Genomic DNA, 19,329 nt, shown 5'->3' with positions numbered 1-19,329 from the left:
TCTCACAGACCTCACAGACACCCGGTAGCAAGTAACAAAACAACATTAAACTCCGGCAAGAAGATAAAGTAAAATCATAGAATATTCATATGTAGCTCACATTAAGCTATCGTATGGCTTCAGAAGTAACACAGAATAATTCGCACAATCGGGGGAAAAAATAAAATAAAATCTCGGATTTGGATCGGCCCTCTCTGACCGATACCCGATCCGAGAAAAATTGCACTATCGGAGCCGATACCCGATATGAATATCGGATCGGCGCATCCCTAGATATAAACACTGATTATTTGATTATCAATGCTACAATTAAATTCACGTGTCATTTACGGGTACTTGAAATTCTGCAGCGCTTCTTGCGGATTCTTGCTTTATGCACAGACTTCTTAAAGGGGACATCGGATGCCCATTTTCCACAAGTTAGTGTGATACTTTAGGGTCTTCATGAAATTTCTGTAACATACTTTGGTTAAAATTCCTCAATGGTCGTGTAAAACAACACCCTTTTTACCTTGTCAAAACTAGCTCTGTTCATAGCGATTCGTTTCGGTGCATGTCTCTTTAAATGATAATGAGCTACTGCTCACCCCGCCCTTCTCTTCCGTGGGGCGTGTCCACACAAGACAGGGGAATATATCTGTATAAGGCTCGGAGGTGGTCTTACTCAAATAGCTAGCTATCTACATAGAAACCGGCTGAAAATAAATTGAAACAGCTCACTGGATGACAGAGTTTCAGACTCAGACAGCCTATAACAAACTGGCTGCGTGTTTTCTTTTCAGCGTTTCTGAGCTTGCAGACACACCAGAAACCTAACTTAATGCAAAACATTTGTCCGATTTGGACAAAAACGATTGTCCAAAAACAATTTTATCCGATGTCCCCTTTAAATAAGTTTTTCCAGAGAACAAAAATGAAATGAACTCATTCAATGTGGTGTAATAATCATGACGTACACTTGAGATGTGGACTCTGTGATTTAGTCATGTATGGTTTTGATTCAAATAAAAAGTGCCATGATTCACTGGTGTTTTGTGATGCAGCTGTCTCTGGTGTGGTCCAGTCTGCAGGCTGAACAAATTCTGAACAATTGTGAATACAGCTGCATGCTCATAATGAAAGCAAGCTTTCCTAGGATTTAAATGCAGAATGTGAGGCGTTTGAGTTTTTTAAAGCACTTACATCATTATTCAGAATTGAAATGTTCAGTTGAGCTATGAAGTTGTCTGAGCTAATATTTTGAGAAATTATTTCACAGATGGATGACGTTCTGTTTGTGTAATTTCCATGGTATCCTTGGGTGAGTAATGGGTGACAGCACTTATTTTCATTTTAATACAGTTCTAAGACCAATTTAAGACCAATACTTCCAATACCAATACTGCTATTTCTATTAAATTTATTTATTTTTGTGATTTCTATGTATAAAATTGGTAATCATAACTATTTTACATTATATTAAAAGCTACTATCATTAACAGTAAAATAGCAAATTATGAGACAAAATCCAATCAATTGGAGGACAGAAGGTATGTTGACTTTACTCGCTGATAAGTCTCGGTGACGCGATCACTAAACAGTGCTGTGAGATCCAGTGTGAAGTGCTTGGAATTCTTGAATTCATTTCAACTATTTTAAAGCAAGATGAATTAAAGCATATTAATGTAAACGTATTAAATAAAGGAGTAATGGAATATAATTGCAGTATTTTTTTGTGATTAGTGCATAAATGTATTTAGACTACTGTTTTTCATACAAATACCAGAAACCATATTTTTACCATAGTATTGAAGTGCTATATGTGTGCTTTTAACTGTGGTTATTATGATCTAAATGTATACTACTGTGGAAGACCAATGGTTAATGTTAATAAAACTCAAAAAGTCCGAATAATTAAATTTCTGTCATGACAACTCTCGGAGGGATTGGCAATGTACATGACAATGTTAATGTATTTGGTCTTTGTCATTAGGTCAGATTGAGTTAGACCTATCTGACTGCGCCATCTAGAGTTTCATGCCAGAACTCTGTATTTCACCATGTATAAATGAGGTTGTTACAATTTTTGATTTATTTATTTATTTTCTATATTTATATCTATTTATTTTAGATATTTATTTTAAGTAAAATGACTAGAAAAGTGTAAAACATTCAAAAAAATGTGAAGTGCTTGTCATGTTCTGACTAATAAGAGACCTCACGCAGTGCAACACATCTCCTTCGCATAGAGTTGATCAGGTGTAGTTTGTGGATCGCATAGAGTTGATCAGGTTTAATTTTGTTCAGTGGGCGGGTTTTGTAGCGAAAACCTGGCAACCCTGCACCAGACAGAGCTGTCGGCGATTCTTCCTATTGTGAAGTCATGCAGTGTGTAACCTCCTGTCGTCGTTCCATCGTGCAGTGTGAACACAGCAACAACTGAATGCTACACCAGATAGTCGTTCAGTGTGAAACCAACAGTGATGCGACGTCTTTGAAAATCGTGCAGTGTGAACTCGGCATTAGGAGCAAAAATCTGCCTTTTAACTTGGAAAAAAAAAATAACGATTTTAAATGCATTGTGATAATTATCGATATCGACTGATATGAAAAATTTTATTGAGATAATTTTTTGGCCATATCACCCAGCCCTGGGTTAAAATGACCAGGGCTGCATTTCTCAAAAGCATTGTGAGATAACTTGATCATAGAGACCATTGGTTGCAATGGATCATAATTGTTCTCCTCATTTGGATGCTAAATGATTAAATGTATATGTAATGTAAATGGATCTATGATCCACTCAGGCTTATATGTTTTATAGAAACGCTGCCTAGATTTTTGAAATGGAAACAGGGGATATTTTCTAGTTTAGTGGCGAAAATATCAGTGAAATCTCACTTGTTATTATCCAAAATTTTTAAAATGGAGAATGTTTTTGTTTTTTTAATTGTTGTGTGTTCCATATACTACTATTAAAATGAGTAATTATTATGATGTTTGCAGGTCAAACTGAGCATAATTTGTTTTTAAAAAATAGTAAATCATACCTATTGCAAATATAGCAAACACAAATCAAAACAGAAGCCTATAACAAAATTTACCAAAAATATATATGATAAAACTTTGACAAATATTTTAACTTTTGTATTCAATATTTTCATTTTGTGAATATTCTGTATACTTATAACTTTTTACAAATGAGTCCTATAAAGTGCTTACAAATAACATTTAGCAGAGGTAAAAATACATGCTGAGTGATTAAAAAACGAGTCCTATTTCTACACAAATATGAAACACTTTCCACTTAAAATTTATGATGCACACTCATTTCTCTAGTCTACAAAAACTGACATTGCAGTAGAAAAATTGGAAACAACAAAGTCAGTAAGAATTTCAGTTTTTTTGCTTTTTGGGCTTTTATGAAGCATTTCCTAAGACTATTGTATTGAGGAGACATACACAAAGCAGACTCCTGGTGATCTACTCGCGTTCCCAAGCACCCATTCATCTATTGTCCTGTGCCAGACATGTTGTAAACTGCCCCATTTATGCTTCTTTGTCTTCGCCCTTCGCACATTCACACGCTTACCCTGAGTGAAACACATCGATATGCCCTAATCAATATTCTTTTGTCTCCAGTTTTTACATTTACATGTGAAAAACAATCCACCCCATCAACATCAGCCTCTATTCTGCATCTACTCAAAATTATTTAAAATAATGGTTTTCTATTTAAATATACTTTAAAATATATTTTATTTCTGTGAGTCAAAGCTGAATGTTCATCAGCATCATGACTCCAGTCTTCAGTGTCACATGATCCTTCAGAATTCATTCTTAAATGCTGATTTATTATCAATACTGGAAACAGTTTTGCTGCTTAATAGTTTTTGGAACCCCTGATACTTTTTTCAGGATTCTTTGATGAATAAAAAGTTAAAAAGAACAGCATTTATTCAAAATAGAAATATTCTGTAACAATGTACACTACCGTTCAAAAGTTTGGGGTCAGTAATTGATTGATTGATTTATTTATTTTATTTCAGGATGTGTTAAATTGATAATTGATAAAAAGTGATAATAAAGACTTATATTGTTAGAAAAGATTTATATTTTAAATAAATGCTGTTCTTTTTAACTTTATTCGTCAAATAATCCTGGAACAAGTATCTCAGTTTCCAAAAAAACAACAACTGTTTTCAACATTGATAATAAATCAGCATATTAGAATGATTTCTGAAGGATCATGTGACAAGACTGGAGTAATGATGATGAAAATCAGCTTTGTGTCACAAATAAATTATATTTTAAAGTATATTAAAACAGAAAACCATTATTTTAAATGGTAATAATATTTTACGATATTATTATTTTTATTTTTATTTTTTTTGGTCAAATAAATGCAGGCATGATGAACAGAAGAGACTTCTTTAAAACACATTAAAAATCTTACTGATCCCAAACTTTTGAACAGCAGTGTATGTTTCTGTTTTTAAATTGTTGTGGTCCCATATACTATTTTTATGAATCGTATGTAAAATCTATGTATTTGTAGGTCAAACTGATGCTAACTGTTTTATTACCATTTTCCCAAAGATCATACTATGAAAGATAGTAAATATTAACCACTGCAAATAGCAAACAGATCAAAACAGTATTTTAACAAAAGTGAATTTACAAAAACAGTTTTTCACATTTTCTAATTGTATTTAATATTTCATTTTCACAAACTGTGAATATGCTGTGTACAGTAATTAAATTTTTTTTACAAATGTAACCTTTAAAACGTGCTTGATTAGTCAGCCAGTATATATTGGTTTGGTAACCTCTTAAACGGCATATTTTGCTCATAAATGTAGGTCATTTTTTCAATAAAGGCCTCACTACAGGCCTAGACTTAATTTCTACAGCATAGTCGCCTGACAACTGTTACTTTTCTCAGCGCTGATCAAGGATAGTCCAATCACAGTTGAGTTATCAGACGGCGCCCCTCCCCCCAGCTCTTCCAATACTGAAACGGAAGCCGATTTCGCCAGGTGACGTCATTTCCATCTGCGCCATTAGCCGTCGTTTCCTTTGTTAGGACGAGTACAAAAACCTCGGCACGCATTTTCTGCGCCATTCTCCTGCACTAGCCGCTTGAATCCTTCGCAAAAGCCCCGTCAACCGCGAGCAACATGGACGGTAATAACAGCAACATTAAGCGGAAGAGCAGCGCCGGCGACAGTAAATATCTGCCGGAGTTACTGGCGGAAAAAGACAGCCTGGACTCCTCGTTCACGCACGCCATGAAACTCCTCTCTGCAGGTCAGTGCTGCTTCATTCATTATTGAACACTTCACGCAGAGCTTCTGACTGCAGCTCCTCTAATTGTTATTGAATAGTGAAGTCAGAACCGTTTTTCCACATTAATTTCGTTCATATTCATCAAGAGAAAATTTCACGCGTGTCGGTGAAATGCGTGCTGTAGGCCCAGAAGCCGTGGATTTGGTCGTTGGGCCGCGTTGCGCTTTTTTTTTTGTATATAATATATGTTCGTGTTGTGTTATGCTAAGAAGTTTGGCTCACATCTAATTAGGTCAAATTGGAACCACGTTGAAAATCATTATCAATATTTACCAATATATGATTCGGCCAAAGGTGCTGAATTTGTTCATCTAAATGTGTGAAATGTGCATGCGATTTTAATAGGAAATATAATATGTTTGTGGCATCTTCAGGTGCATTTAGACCTATTACACACAGAGAGCTGCATGTTTGAGGAATTTATTTTTATTTTTTCGAAAGTTGCGTGTATGTGACTCACTTCGGCCAGCATGGCTGGCATTTCTTTCGTGGAGAGACAATCCCATGATGCATTGCTTTGAGTTGCAGACAATGCAAGAGAAGCGTGGATTATAAATCTAATTTATTCTGCACCGAGAACCAACAAAAGCATTTTTTTTTTTTAACGCAAAATGTATAGTGTAATTAATAATGGTTTAGGGAATTCCACTAATTGCAGGAAGTATAATTCTCAACTTGAATTTACATATAATTTTACATTGTAATTTTACCCCACTGCCGTTTTCTGTTTCTTGAAGCAAAAAAATAGTTACGTTGGTTTTTGTAGATTTTATGAATAAGACAATTTCTCTTTTAGTATTGTTTTTATTTATTGGATTTTACATTGTTTTTAAACCCATTTTCTTGTGAGTGTTAAAGACCTGTACGCTTGCATTGGTGCATTAGAATATCATGTGCATATCATTTTTGATTCCATATTCATTTTGTATTCTTGACATTGTTAAAGTCAAGTTTGCCAGTTATGAGTTACATAGAGAACGGGTTATGGGTTCAACCAGAAAGCAACATTTTAGAACCTTAAATTTATGCTTGGTTATCTACATCCATAAACTGGATTGAATGCAAATGGAAATCAGCCCAGATTTTTTTTTTCCATTAGGAATCAGTTTGCAATTTTTCAAATTGCTGAGGTGAAGCAAAATTTAATTTAATTTTGCTCTGAGCTGATCTTGTGTTTTGTCTTGCAGAGATTGAAAGGGTCCAGAAAGGTGAACCTAAAAAAGAATCTGAGACGTATCTGGATCTGTTCACCGCCAAGAACGTGAGGGTGAAAGAGAGAGTGCTCATTCCTGTGAAGCAGTACCCTCGGGTAAGTCGTTACACACTGTCTGACTTTTGTCTGTACATTGCAAGGATTTGTTATTTGACATTAGTTAACAAATGTCTCAATGTTTTCCCTCAGTTCAATTTTGTGGGAAAGATTCTGGGGCCACAGGGCAGCACTATCAAACGTCTGCAGGAGGACACCGGGGCGAAGATCTCAGTGCTGGGCAAAGGATCCATGAGAGATAAGAACAAGGTAATGAACCAGGCTGCACTGCCAATGACTTTGCTGTTAAATGACCTGGTTACTAAATATTAAATTGTGAAACCTGCAGGAAGAGGAGCTGAGGAAGGGTGGAGATCTGAAGTATGCACACTTGGCCATGGAGCTGCATGTGCACATTGAGGTTTTTGCTCCAATTCCTGATTGTTACCTGCGTATGGCTCATGCCATGGATGAGGTCAAGAAGTTCCTAATGCCTGTAAGTGTCAATGCAAGACAACCAATGCTTTTATTGGTGCATCCCTAGTTTTTTTCAATGGGCTTTCACAGGGGTTGTAATGCATTTTAAAGCCAGTTGAAATGAAAGTAAACTATTTAATAATTGTTAATTGATCAGCCTGATTTATCCTTTCTCTCGTGTGTCAGGTGGAAGGGCTTGAGGATATGCACCCGGATGCATTCATGGATCCAGGGTTTCTGAATGGTTCTCAGGATATTTCTGGCAGAGGCCACCCTCGAGGCCGTGGTGGACCACCCCCAATGGGCCCTAGGTGAGATAACAATATCAAAAATATAGCCTCTGTTATGCTACATGCATCTGTCAATAGAATAATTTTGTCATGTAATCTTAACAATCGTAAGTGTTTGGAGTATGCCGTAATCAACCAATGCTTTTATTGGTGCATCCCTAGTTTTTTTCAATGGGCTTTCACAGGGGTTGTAATGCATTTTAAAGCCAGTTGAAATGAAAGTAAACTATTTAATAATTGTTAATTGATCAGCCTGATTTATCCTTTCTCTCGTGTGTCAGGTGGAAGGGCTTGAGGATATGCACCCGGATGCATTCATGGATCCAGGGTTTCTGAATGGTTCTCAGGATATTTCTGGCAGAGGCCACCCTCGAGGCCGTGGTGGACCACCCCCAATGGGTCCTAGGTGATATAACAATATAAAAAATATAGCCTCTGTTATGCTACATGCATCTGTCAATAGAATAATTTTGTCATGTAGTCTTAACAATTGTAAGTGTTTGGAGTATGCCGTAATAATCCATATATATGTGGTTGTACTCAAAGGGGTCGTGGTATGCCGCCTCGTGGAGGACCACGTGGAGGAGGTCCAAGAGGGGGTCCAGGGCGTGGAGCTGCAGCGAGGGGAGCCCCCGCCGGAAGAGGTGGTCCTCCACCCCCAACATCAGCCAGAGGAGGAGCAGCCTCTCGGTCAAGACCACCAGCCCAAACTCAGAGGATGACACCAGCAACCGCTCTCTCCCACCAACCGCACCCATCCAAACCGGAAAGCTACGGCGAATATGTAAATCAATATCCACAACACCACTGTTAACTATAACTGTTATCTGCACTGCCATTCAAAAGTTTGGGGTCAGTACGATTTCTATTTTCCAGATTAAATTGATCAAAAGTGAGAGACATTTGTTACAAATATTTCTACTTCAAATAAATGATTTTCTTTTGACCTTTCTATTCATCAAAGAATCTTGGAAAAACATCTCAAATTTAGCCTTGTCACAGGAATACATTAATTTTTTTAAATATATATTTAAATATTATATAATTGTAATATTTCACAAAATACCTGTTTTACTGTATTTTTGATCTCATATATTCAGCTTTAATGAACATGAGTCTTCAAATAAAATTTAAAAAAAAATTGTAACAATCCCAAACTTTTGAACGGTAATGTACTACAAAACTGTTTGGCATGTGCTTTTATAATAAAATTTCCATTTTGTTGTAATACTAGTTTGTGAATGCATATCCTACACGTACTCGTTCGGTCATAAGTAACCAAACCAGCATTTTGTCAAACCTAAATTCAAAAGTGAATAGAACCTGCTCCTAAGAGTCATTTTGTCAGCAAATCAGACCACACTGATTTGTATTTTATTTTTTTTTTGCTCTGCATTTCGCATTAGAAGTGTCTATTTATTGTATTACTTTTGCTGCCACTTTGTAGAAACATCCGTTTCCCATTTTCACTGAAAAGACCATGTCTTTAGAAATATTCTTAGCTCGTGATACCTCTCCATGTCTCCTGTATTTTCGCAGGCATATGAACAACCATACGCAGAGCCTTCCTATGAAGGGTATGAGAGCTACTACAGTCAGCCTGCTCCACAGCCGTGAGTGCTGTTTGCTGCTTTTTTTTTCTCTTAATTGGTAGAGACTTCTTTCTTTGATTCATTTTTGTGAATCTCTTCACACATATTAGTTGCAGCAGCTAAATGTAACATTCTTGCTCATGGTTTCTCCGAAGCCATGCGGAATTTTCTTCTCATCCAAAGTCTTGTCTTGATTTAATTTTAACTTTAAAAGAAGGCCTTTAAAACTTTTTTTCTTCCACAGAGACACAGAGTATTATGATTACGGTCACGGAGAGGCACAAGAAACTTACGAGTCTTACAGTAAGACAAACTAATTTATCCACTCATTTAAATGCAGCTTTTTTGGCCCATCGTTGAGACGATTGAGCCAGTGTATACTACAGACTGTAATGTTAGATGTTTTTCATGCTTAAACTACAGCACACACCCATGTGTCTCATGCCAGGAATACAATGTACTAAGTTATCCTTGAATCAGTTTTTCCATGTTAAGGGTGTGTGTTTGTGTTTCTAGCTGAAGATGACTGGGATGGCGGTGCTTGGGGCGGCACCGGTGGAAAGGCTCCGACTGCCCGACCGGGCAAATCGTATCGGGAGCATCCATATGGCAGATACTGAGAGCTGTCCGTCACGATGGTTGCCTGGCAACTTCCTCCCCTCGTAACCTCTTGTAACCACCTAAAGTAATTTTAGTTGTTATTTTTGTATTGCTTTGGTTAACACTCCTTTTTAATATTCTGAATATACTCTTTAAGTAGTACAATGACCATAAGTTCGACGTGACACATTTTAAATTTGAGATTATATGCTGTGCTTTATTCTTTTTTGTTATATAAATTTTGCTGTTTTTGTTCATTTCTTTTAATGCTTAAGTGTTTCTTCTCTGGAAAAAAAGATACCTGAATGCTAGATAATTAGCTGATGGCCATGTGTAAAATGGAAAAAAAAAAAAGAAAAAAACTGCCTGTTAATGTCACTTAGATTTATTCCAAACGCGCTTTTGTAAGGCACAAAAAATTAAATCTTTGAGGAATGCACAAAAATATTAGTTCCTGTACAAACCAACATGTTACTTATTCGTCAAAGAACAAATTCCATTTGGTTTGAGGCTATTTACTGTTTGAAATTCTCGTAAAAACATTCAATCTTCGCATCTGCTGATTCGTTTTGTTAAATGAGCAAAACAAATATCGCAAGGTTTGTAGTTTAGATTTACTTGTAGTCAGATAAAAGTACAACCCTCTCAAATATTTGTACGTACAATACTCCACTATTACAAACTTGTTCTTTGGTGTTTTATAAGTTTGCAGTTTCCGAAATATTAGCAAGCTTGTGTGCATTTCCTAACTAGGGAACTAAATATGTCCAAAATGTGTCTCTATCAGTTTGTCAATAAAGCTTAGTTTTCTTTTACAGCCTTCAAAACTTTTGTATTTGACTTTTATTAAAGTGCTAATATTCATCCCATATAAAACTGTCAAACTGTTGCAAACTGTAAAACTGTCAAAATTCTGCATGCAGTTTATAACATCACAACATTTAGATAGAAAACTTGTTTTACTCACTTAATGCTGTTCAAAATATATTGTGTATAAACCGTTGATAAATTAGTCTGCAGTTATTTGTATTAAGTAGATCGTGAAAAATGTGCATATATTATGTCTTGTACAGGAACAATTGACCTCAATAGCATTGAAGACCAATATTTCCAAAATGTTACCATGGTCCCCCAACAAGCTAATCTCAATTCTTTGTGTTTTATAATTTTAAAGGGGTCATATCTTTAAAATCAGCTTTTCATTAAGCTTTTGAGTGTTGATGTTCATACTGTGGCAACATGCTATAACATTTAGGACTCCAAACTTTTAAGTATTAGTTTAAACTAAATGTCTGCCTGTTTTTGGTGCAAAAACAAGTGGAATTGATTTAATATGACCTCTTTAACAAATAATAGTCAAGCTATTCAACACGAACAATGATTTATACACAATACTAAGAAAATCCTGGAACTTTTTCATGTCTTTATACCTGTTTTAAAAGCGATAACCCTGTTGCAACCTTGCATCAGAGTCACTAAATCCCTCTGATGTCACAGAGACTCTACATATCTGTCTTCTATTGAGAAGGATCTTGAGGTAAGACCTGCAGAGTCACCTCTAAAAGTGCAAATAGATTCCCCTTTTTAAAAGGTAAAGTATACACGCACAAAACAATTTAGATATTTGGTGCTCTGGTAATATCTGGTAATTTTGCGTACAAAACAAAAGAAACTCCATGATATGTATTAATCAACCAGATCACTCAACACAGACTTTTGTAGCCCAGTGTGAGAGTTTTGACCGTGAAGATGATTCAAATGTTGCATTCGCTGGCTTAATAAACTACAAAATTGGGAAAGAAGGCGTAAAGTGTAACGCAAGCTTCAAAAAGGTAATATCAACCTTAAATTTCTCTCTTAGCACAAATGTTCATTCACTCATTTCTACACAATCATTACAAATTCAAATTCCGTTGTTTGCTAATTCAAAAGTCAATATTCCTAAACCTGGCTAACATCAAATATTAATTTTCTAAAACTTATTTTTATATAGTAGTTATTTTATATGTGACTCTTGTTTTAAAAACCAAATAGATTGTAGTTTTTAGTCAAAATTACATATGTTCTTAAAAAGTGTTCTTGTAGCTGTACAAAATAGACAAAAAATGTCCTCAAATCTAACAAGTATGTAATGAGATGTGTGTAGAGTTGGACATGTCTGTGGAGTTGTTGATTTGTGTGGACTAACTGATCTTTTGTGTTGCTCAGTGACTGATGCCGAGAGGTTCTTTCCAGACTGGCTTTACCAGGCAGCTGCTACAGGTGAAGAGAAGAGCTAAGGGGGTCTGAATACTTTCCGTACCCACTGTATATATACACACATATGCATACATATTTAATGACTTGCAAGCATGTAATAGTTAGTAAATGTGAAATGTAACCTTGCTAAGTTGTACATGAGTAAGAATTGTAAGTAACATCTTAAGTTAATTGAATCTGTGATTTTGATCTTAGTAATTTAATCTGAAAATTGAATTTTACCTTTACATAATTTGGTGTTCCTGGTCAAAAATAGCTGGCCTTTTAAAAACTGCTTGTAAATCTCTCTCTCTATGCTATATTATCAACAAATCTTGGGTTCAGTCTTTTTGTCTGCATGTTTTCTTTCAATTAGAACAGGTTTTCCATTTGTTTTTGGAACGGATTAGTCGTATGCCTCACTGATCTGAGTTTATGTACCGTAGTTTTTAAGTGAAAAAAGCATTATTTGTGGATAATTTTGGCAATGTTAACTCAAAAACGGATGTGCATAAGCTCAGACCAAAAAGGGCTCTGATCAGTCAGTTCCAAAAAGAAATGCAGAATTTTGCATTTGTCTTGAGCTCTACAACACTATAGCTTGCTAACATGATACTGGGTGGAAATCCAATTTTCTCTCTTTTCATGTCTTGTCTTGTAATTGCATTAATGGAAGGATCATGGAAAAGTCCACATTTATTGGACCAAAGAGTATTGGAATGCTGATAATGGATGCATTAATTCTGCAGTATTCATACATTGACTATGTATTTACATATTATATAATAGGTTGTTATAAAAGTCTATTTTGTCTTGTGTAGCACCAAATTCACCCAGTGGGCATTTTGGTAGTTTATTTTGAAAAGCTGTTTTCTATGTAGGTAATAGTCATGCATGCTTGTACAGCTCCTTAGTCTTTGAGTGGGGAAAGACCAAGTCTTTGAAACCTATCAAGGTTTCATTCAAATGTGACAGTGTTCTACTTTTGTGCAAGTTTACATTTAAAAATGATATAGTTTCTAATAAACAGTAACATTTTAATGAGTTCTCTCTGTGCGTTTCAGGCTTTTGGTGTCATTTAGTACTGAAGAGGAAAATGACAGCGCCTTTTTATACAATCTCTTGTGTGTCTGAGGAATGTTTAGTGAAGATTTTTAGTCTCTTTTTTTTTTTTTTTTCTTGTATGTTTTACGTTATTTTGTTACCTTTTATACATGCATTTTTTTGGATCCCAATAAATGATTTTATACCGTTTTATTGAAGTTGTATTACTGATTGTTTCAGAATGAGGTAGTATTGTACAAGTATGTTTAATTTAAGTGAAGAGCTACTCTGGCAGTTTTAATCGGAGTATGTTTTAGCCTAAATTTAGAGGGGTTATTTAAAAAAATGTTAAAGTCAGTAGTTTAAGTTACAAAAATGTTCATGCTGATAATTTTAGGGGGAAATAAGCAATTAGAAAAAGTTTTACCCGTTGTTGTGGTGAATTTTGTCTGTTGCCCTGTTATAATCTAGAAATATTGGCAACTTATTGCTGCATTATGCCAATCAGAATCAACTAAAGTTTGTCAAGACGAACTTTGAAGTTGGCTTGAGAAAGCATAACATTTAGTTTGAAATAAAGCTTGAAGTTTTAAGGTTTTTAGTTTGAAGTACTAAGGTTTAAAGGCCATGCCGTCTATCAACAGTATGGATGAAATGACAGAAAATTAATACTCTTATGGTTGCTATTTGGCTGCTATGCAGTTACTTGGGTGTTCTGGGTGATTGCTAGTGTATTATTGGTGGTTTTATTCATATTTTATTTTATGTCAGTTGTAGAGGACGCAGGACTAAGTAAAAAAAATATAAAAATTGGCATGTATAGGGAAAACCAATGTTTTTGTTCACCAATCAGTTTTTAGGTTTTCATCAAATTATATTTGCTTTAACGCTGATTCTGGCAAAATATCAGTGCTGGTACTACTAGATCAGGGGTGGGCAAACTTGGCCCTTCCAGGCCACTTTCCTTCAGAGGTTAGCTCCAACCCTAATCAAACACGCCTGAACCAGCTAATCATTGTTTTCAAGACTACTAGAAGGCTACAGGCAGGTGAGTCATAGGGTTGGATCAAATCTCTGCAGGAACGTGGCCTGGAAGGGCCAAGTTTGCCCATCACTGTACTAGATCTTAGTGCTGCGTTTGACACTAGATCATAACATGCTTCTAGAGAGACTAGAAAACTGGGTCGGGCTTTCTGGGATGGTAATCAAATGGTTCAGGTCATACTTAGAAGGGAGAGGTTATTATGTGAGTATAGGAGAGCATAAGTCTAAGTGGACGTCCATGACATGTGGAGTCCCACAAGGATCAATTCTTGCACCGCTCCTGTTTAGCCTGTATATGCTCCCACTAAGTCAAATAATGAGAAAGAACCAAATCGCCTATCACAGCTATGCAGATGATACCCAGATTTACCTAGCCTTATCTCCAAATGACTACAGCCCCATTGACTCCCTCTGCCAATGCATTGATGAAATAAACAGTTGGATGTGCCAGAACTTTCTTCAGTTAAACAAGGAAAAAAACTGAAGTCATTGCATTTGGAAACAAAGACGAAGTTCTCAAGGTGAATGCATACCTAGGGGTCTAACAACTAAAAATCAAGTCAGGAATCTTGGTGTGATTCTGGAGACAGACCTTAGTTTCAGTAGTCATGTCAAAGCAGTAACTAAATCAGCATACTATCATCTAAAAAACATTGCAAGAATTAGATGTTTTGTTTCCAGTCAAGACTTGGAGAAACTTGTTCATGCCTTTATCACCACCAGAATTCTGACTAGAACCAGAAAATCTGAGCATATCACACCAGTCCTCAGGTCTTTACATTGGCTTCCAGTTACATTTAGGATTGATTTTAAAGTACTTTTACTCGTTTATAAATCACTCAATGGCATAGGACCTAAATACATTGCAGATATGCTCACTGAATATAAACCTATCAAACCACTCAGATCATTAGGATCGAGTCAGTTAGAAATACCAAGGTTTCACACTAAACAAGGGGAGTCCGCTTTTAGCTATTATGCCGCCAGCAGCTGGAATCAGCTTCCAGAAGAGATCAGATGTGCTAAAACATTAGCCACATTCAAATCTAGACTCAAAACTCATCTGTTTAGCTGCACATTTATTGAATGAACACTCTGCAATTTCCTAACTGATTGCACTATATTTTATGTATAATCATTTTCTATTCTTAACTGTTTTAAATTCATTTTAAACCTCTTAAATCAATTTTTTAAATAATTTTCAAAGTTTTAAATTCCTTGTTTTATTGTTGTGATTATTTTTTTTCTTTTCTTTTATGTAAAGCACTTTGAATTACCATTGTGTATGAAATGTGAAACAGGAACAGAAACAGGGGCAAAACATGACACAGACAGTCCATGATCCTGACATTATGCCCCATCCCGGAAGGTGCGTCCTCACACCGTAGAACAACAGGGGGGGGGGACGACGTCCGAACTGATTGCACTGTATTTTATGTATAATCATTTTCTATTTTTAACTGTTTTAAATTCATTTTAAATTCATTTTAAATCAATTTCTAAATCATTTTCAAAGTTTTCAAATTCCCTGTTTTATTGTTGTGATTTTTTTTTTATGATTATTCTACTTCCTTTTATGTAAAGCACTTTGAATTACCATTGTGTATGAAATGTGCTATATAAATAAACTTGCCTTGTCTTGCCTAATTTGCATATTAATGTGTATTTGGGGCAAACCATAATGAAATAAGAAAGGTAAAAATGGGAGTAATATCATGGCAACATTTTCATAAGAATATCTCATATTTCATAGGAATATTGATCTATCCACCTGTTTCTGGGGGGCGCTACTGTAAAAAAGAATGTGGGTACAACTTCCGGTGAGGTGGCGGAAGTAGTATACAAATGGTATTTTATAGGGATGCACAGAAATTTCGTTCCGCTCAATATTCCGCTTTATGAATGTGTGTTCTGCTCATGTACCGCTCATGCTCACTGTAAAAGCAAAGTCCGCTCAACGCGCCATCAGGAAATTTCTATGTAGTAAGCTTGTTCCTGTTTACAATAGCGCTACTGTATGTAACATATGGTGTAGTACAGCTGTACTGGGCAACGCATGCAAAATGACGCTACCCTCTCATTCACTGATCTGCTCCCCGCTATGCTCTGCTCACATGCTCTGATAATACTGAATAAAAATAATATATTGATATTTAATATTAATATATTTTCTGACCAATTTTTTTTGTCACTTTCATTAAAAGTCTTACAAAATTACTTTATATTATTTAATAAAATAATAAATTGTTACAAAGCGGTTTCGGTTTTCAGCTAAGTGCATCCAGAATTTTTGGTTTTGGCCCAGAATTTTCATTTCGGTGCATCCCTAATACTTTGTGTGCTAATTTTATCATCCAACAATCTTAGAATAAATCACAAGATTTTAAGTGAAGGCTACTGTGAAGCAACATATGCAGAACATGAATGACACACAGTAAACATTTCAGTTTAGAGGAGGGTAAAGGTACTGCTATTTCACCCTTTATAAGTTGGTTGAAGTTGTGTTCCCACATCGTTAGGAAGTTTGGATCGCTACATCTTGAATGGCTGACTGTCAACTGTTGAATGAATGAGTCGGTGCGTTCCAAACGGGATATATCGCCCTCTGAAGGGCACTTTGGAGTGAAAACAATCATGGCTGCCAAATTGAAGGGTCGTTCCAAACCTAAGTGCTCAAAACTGGCCACTTCAATGGGCCCTTCGGAATGAAGGATCTTTATACGAGTTAGATTTGGTACATTTTTATGGTTGGTCAAAACGACATTGTACTTCAACAAAAATACAGCTACCTCTATCAGTCCATTCAAATATTTCAAATACATAGACACAATATACATTACAAATACATTTTGCATTACATTACATACACAAATATAGATTATATTTAACCTCCTTAAATATAGATTAGCCTCCTTGTTAGTGTGCATAGTATTTTTCTATACTACTGTAATATTTATACGAGTTAGATTTGGTACATTTTTATGGTTGGTCAAAACGACATTGTACTTCAACAAAAATACAGCTACCTCTATCAGTCCATTCAAATATTTCAAATACATAGACACAATATACATTACAAATACATTTTGCATTATATTACATACACAAATATAGATTATATTTAACCTCCTTAAATATAGATTAGCCTCCTTGTTAGTGCGTCCACCTCCCATGCTGGAGACCCGGGTTTGAGAACCACTTGGAGCGAAAGTGAGGTGTGGCGGAGAGGACCTGGGGGAGAGGGGTTACATTGGTGCCGTGACCCGGATGGGAGTGAGGATTAGGGGGGTGAATCTAACGGAGGCCAGCGAGTAGGTGCTGTGCAGGTAAACCTCACTCCCCTGATCTCAAGAGACACGCTAGTGGCTGCAGTCTTTAGCCTCCTTGTTAGTGCGTCCACCTCCCATGCCGGAGACCCAGGTTCGAGACCCACTGCAAACCTCATAAAAATAACTGGTGGTCAGTGGAGGAAAGCCTTTTGCCCTCCATGTGGGGGTTCCTGTAAGAATGTGATGTCACGTGAAAACTATGAATAGACTTGTTGTTTCCCCAAAATGACTGATTAGCATGCTGTTTGTCCAGGTGTCCTCTACAGGGTTTAGGGGGGTGAATCTAACGGAGGCCAGCGAGTAGGTGCTGTGCCGGTAAACCTCACTCCCCTGATCTCAAGAGACACGCTAGTGGCTGCAGTCTTTAGCCTCCTTGTTAGTGCGTCCACCTCCCATGCCGGAGACCCAGGTTCGAGACCCACTGCAAACCTCATAAAAATAACTGGTGGTCAGTGGAGGAAAGCCTTTTGCCCTCCATGTGGGGGTTCCTGTAAGAATGTGATGTCACGTGAAAACTATGAATAGACTTGTTGTTTCCCCAAAATGACTGATTAGCATGCTGTTTGTCCAGGTGTCCTCTACAGAAGACATGAATGAAAATTATGCCCTGTTTCGTAACAAAAAGTCATGTTCTGATTTGAAACCCCATAAGATTTTTCTGAGCTGTTTATTTACGATAAACTATTTGAAAATTAGCTAGATTTAAATGATAATTACAAAACATTATCATATTTTCCTAAGAGTGCTAAATTTGATCAGTCTGTCAATCTCAGTCATGTTTAAAGACCAAGGAGAGGGAGTGTTTCTGATCAAACCGCCAAACATTTGATATCTCTGAAAAGCCTTGAATGTGCTCTGAACAGGACAAGCTGTGGCATGTAGAGATTCACTGAAATATGTCCTCAACAGAGAACAAAAGTCTATGCCTGGGTCCCAAATGTAGCATATTTTATATTTTCGCTTGTGCTTAAATTTTATGTAAAATTAATTCAACTTTATGCAAGATACCAACTCTTGCGTGGAGATCCCGCCCCTTCTGGAGTGACCGCCCAGTTCTGAAGGTGTCTGCCGGGTTGCAGTGGTCTCTGCTCTGAGCGGGGGTTAAAAAGTCCGTGCTGTTGTGGCATCACCATTAAACCAGAGCGGTTTCCAAGGTGTAAAATCCTCATCAGAAAGTATGCTGTGTCGTTGTCTTTTGTTCTGGATCTTACTGCGTCGTGCAGGTCGGTACAAAGATTTGATTGACGTTTTGTAACTTAGTATGTCTGTATACAAGACTAGCTTTAATCACTTAAATCTTATGATTTGATTCTTTGGAAATAGTGTTTGTTTTGCCACGAGGGTTAAATTAAACCTAGAGTCGTTCTAGGCTATCCCACCATTTTCTTCGTTGAAAATGCGTTTTGCGTCCCTTTCTCTCTCAGCGAAGTGAATATGTGTGCACTTGTCTAATCAAGCAAACTGTGTGAATTAAAGAAAAGTTCTGTAAGGGTACTTGAGTATAACAAGCAATTTCTCACGTTTTTCTTGCGAACCACTCAGTATGGTTCAAAACGGTCAGATAATGGCGAGCTCATAACAGGTGGAATATGGAAAAATGACCCTCCATTTGAGGTCTGATTCACTTGATTACAATGTTTTCATTAATATCTGTTGACAAAAAGTGGACAGACAGCTTTAAAAACTTAAAAAAGAGCTGCATTTTTGGAATTCCATTATTTATGTTTTAAGGAAATAGTTGTAATGTTTCTTTTAATAATACATTTATACATATCCCGAGTTTTATATTTGAATCTGTTGGAAGCAGGGGCGTCATGTTTTCACTATTTTTGAGGGGGCACGAGTGGGGGGGGATTCGTTTGACACACAGCAGCCACAATAGCACTTATGTTTTATTTATTTTGTCCTTTTTATTCGAAAAAATCCCACACGTGTTCACTAAATCTTGAAATTGGCTCAAATTCGAGTCTATCTCGGGTCTCAAATATGTGTAAATAGTTGCATTTTTCACCTTTATAGATTATGTTGATCTATAATGGGCGATGGTCAAAGTAGCCTAATAATGTAATCTATTAACTATACATAAAAACCTGTCTGTTTACTTAAGTAACAGATATGGGTGTCATGCCATAACATAT

The 19,329-nt window shown here is 36.3% G+C and overlaps 1 protein-coding gene across 2 annotated transcripts; it reads left to right on the top strand.

Moving 5' to 3' along the window:
• The first annotated feature begins 5,001 nt into the window (after positions 1-5,001).
• Positions 5,002-13,033, top strand: khdrbs1a (KH domain containing, RNA binding, signal transduction associated 1a). Of its 2 annotated transcripts, XR_001639078.1 has the most exons (11): positions 5,002-5,289; positions 6,516-6,637; positions 6,731-6,847; positions 6,927-7,073; positions 7,241-7,365; positions 7,891-8,128; positions 8,884-8,957; positions 9,181-9,239; positions 9,453-9,621; positions 11,745-11,798; positions 12,839-13,033. XR_001639078.1 is itself a non-coding variant. In XM_016546211.1 (9 exons), exons 1-9 carry the CDS (start codon positions 5,160-5,162, stop codon positions 9,554-9,556), a joined length of 1,116 nt encoding a protein of 371 aa, XP_016401697.1. In that variant the 5' UTR covers positions 5,002-5,159; the 3' UTR covers positions 9,557-10,363. The 2 variants fall into 2 exon arrangements, 1 of the variants encoding a protein (XP_016401697.1); XM_016546211.1 differs by lacking the exons at positions 11,745-11,798; positions 12,839-13,033 and having other exon boundaries at positions 9,453-10,363.
• Positions 13,034-19,329: the final 6,296 nt, after the last annotated feature.

This window comes from Sinocyclocheilus rhinocerous, unplaced genomic scaffold (assembly GCF_001515625.1).
Source record: "Sinocyclocheilus rhinocerous isolate Xijiao unplaced genomic scaffold, SAMN03320098_v1.1 scaffold730, whole genome shotgun sequence".
Classification (NCBI taxonomy): Eukaryota; Metazoa; Chordata; class Actinopteri; order Cypriniformes; family Cyprinidae; genus Sinocyclocheilus; species Sinocyclocheilus rhinocerous.
The sequence above is the reverse complement of the archived record's forward strand: the minus strand, read 5'-3'. Positions and strand labels throughout refer to the sequence as shown.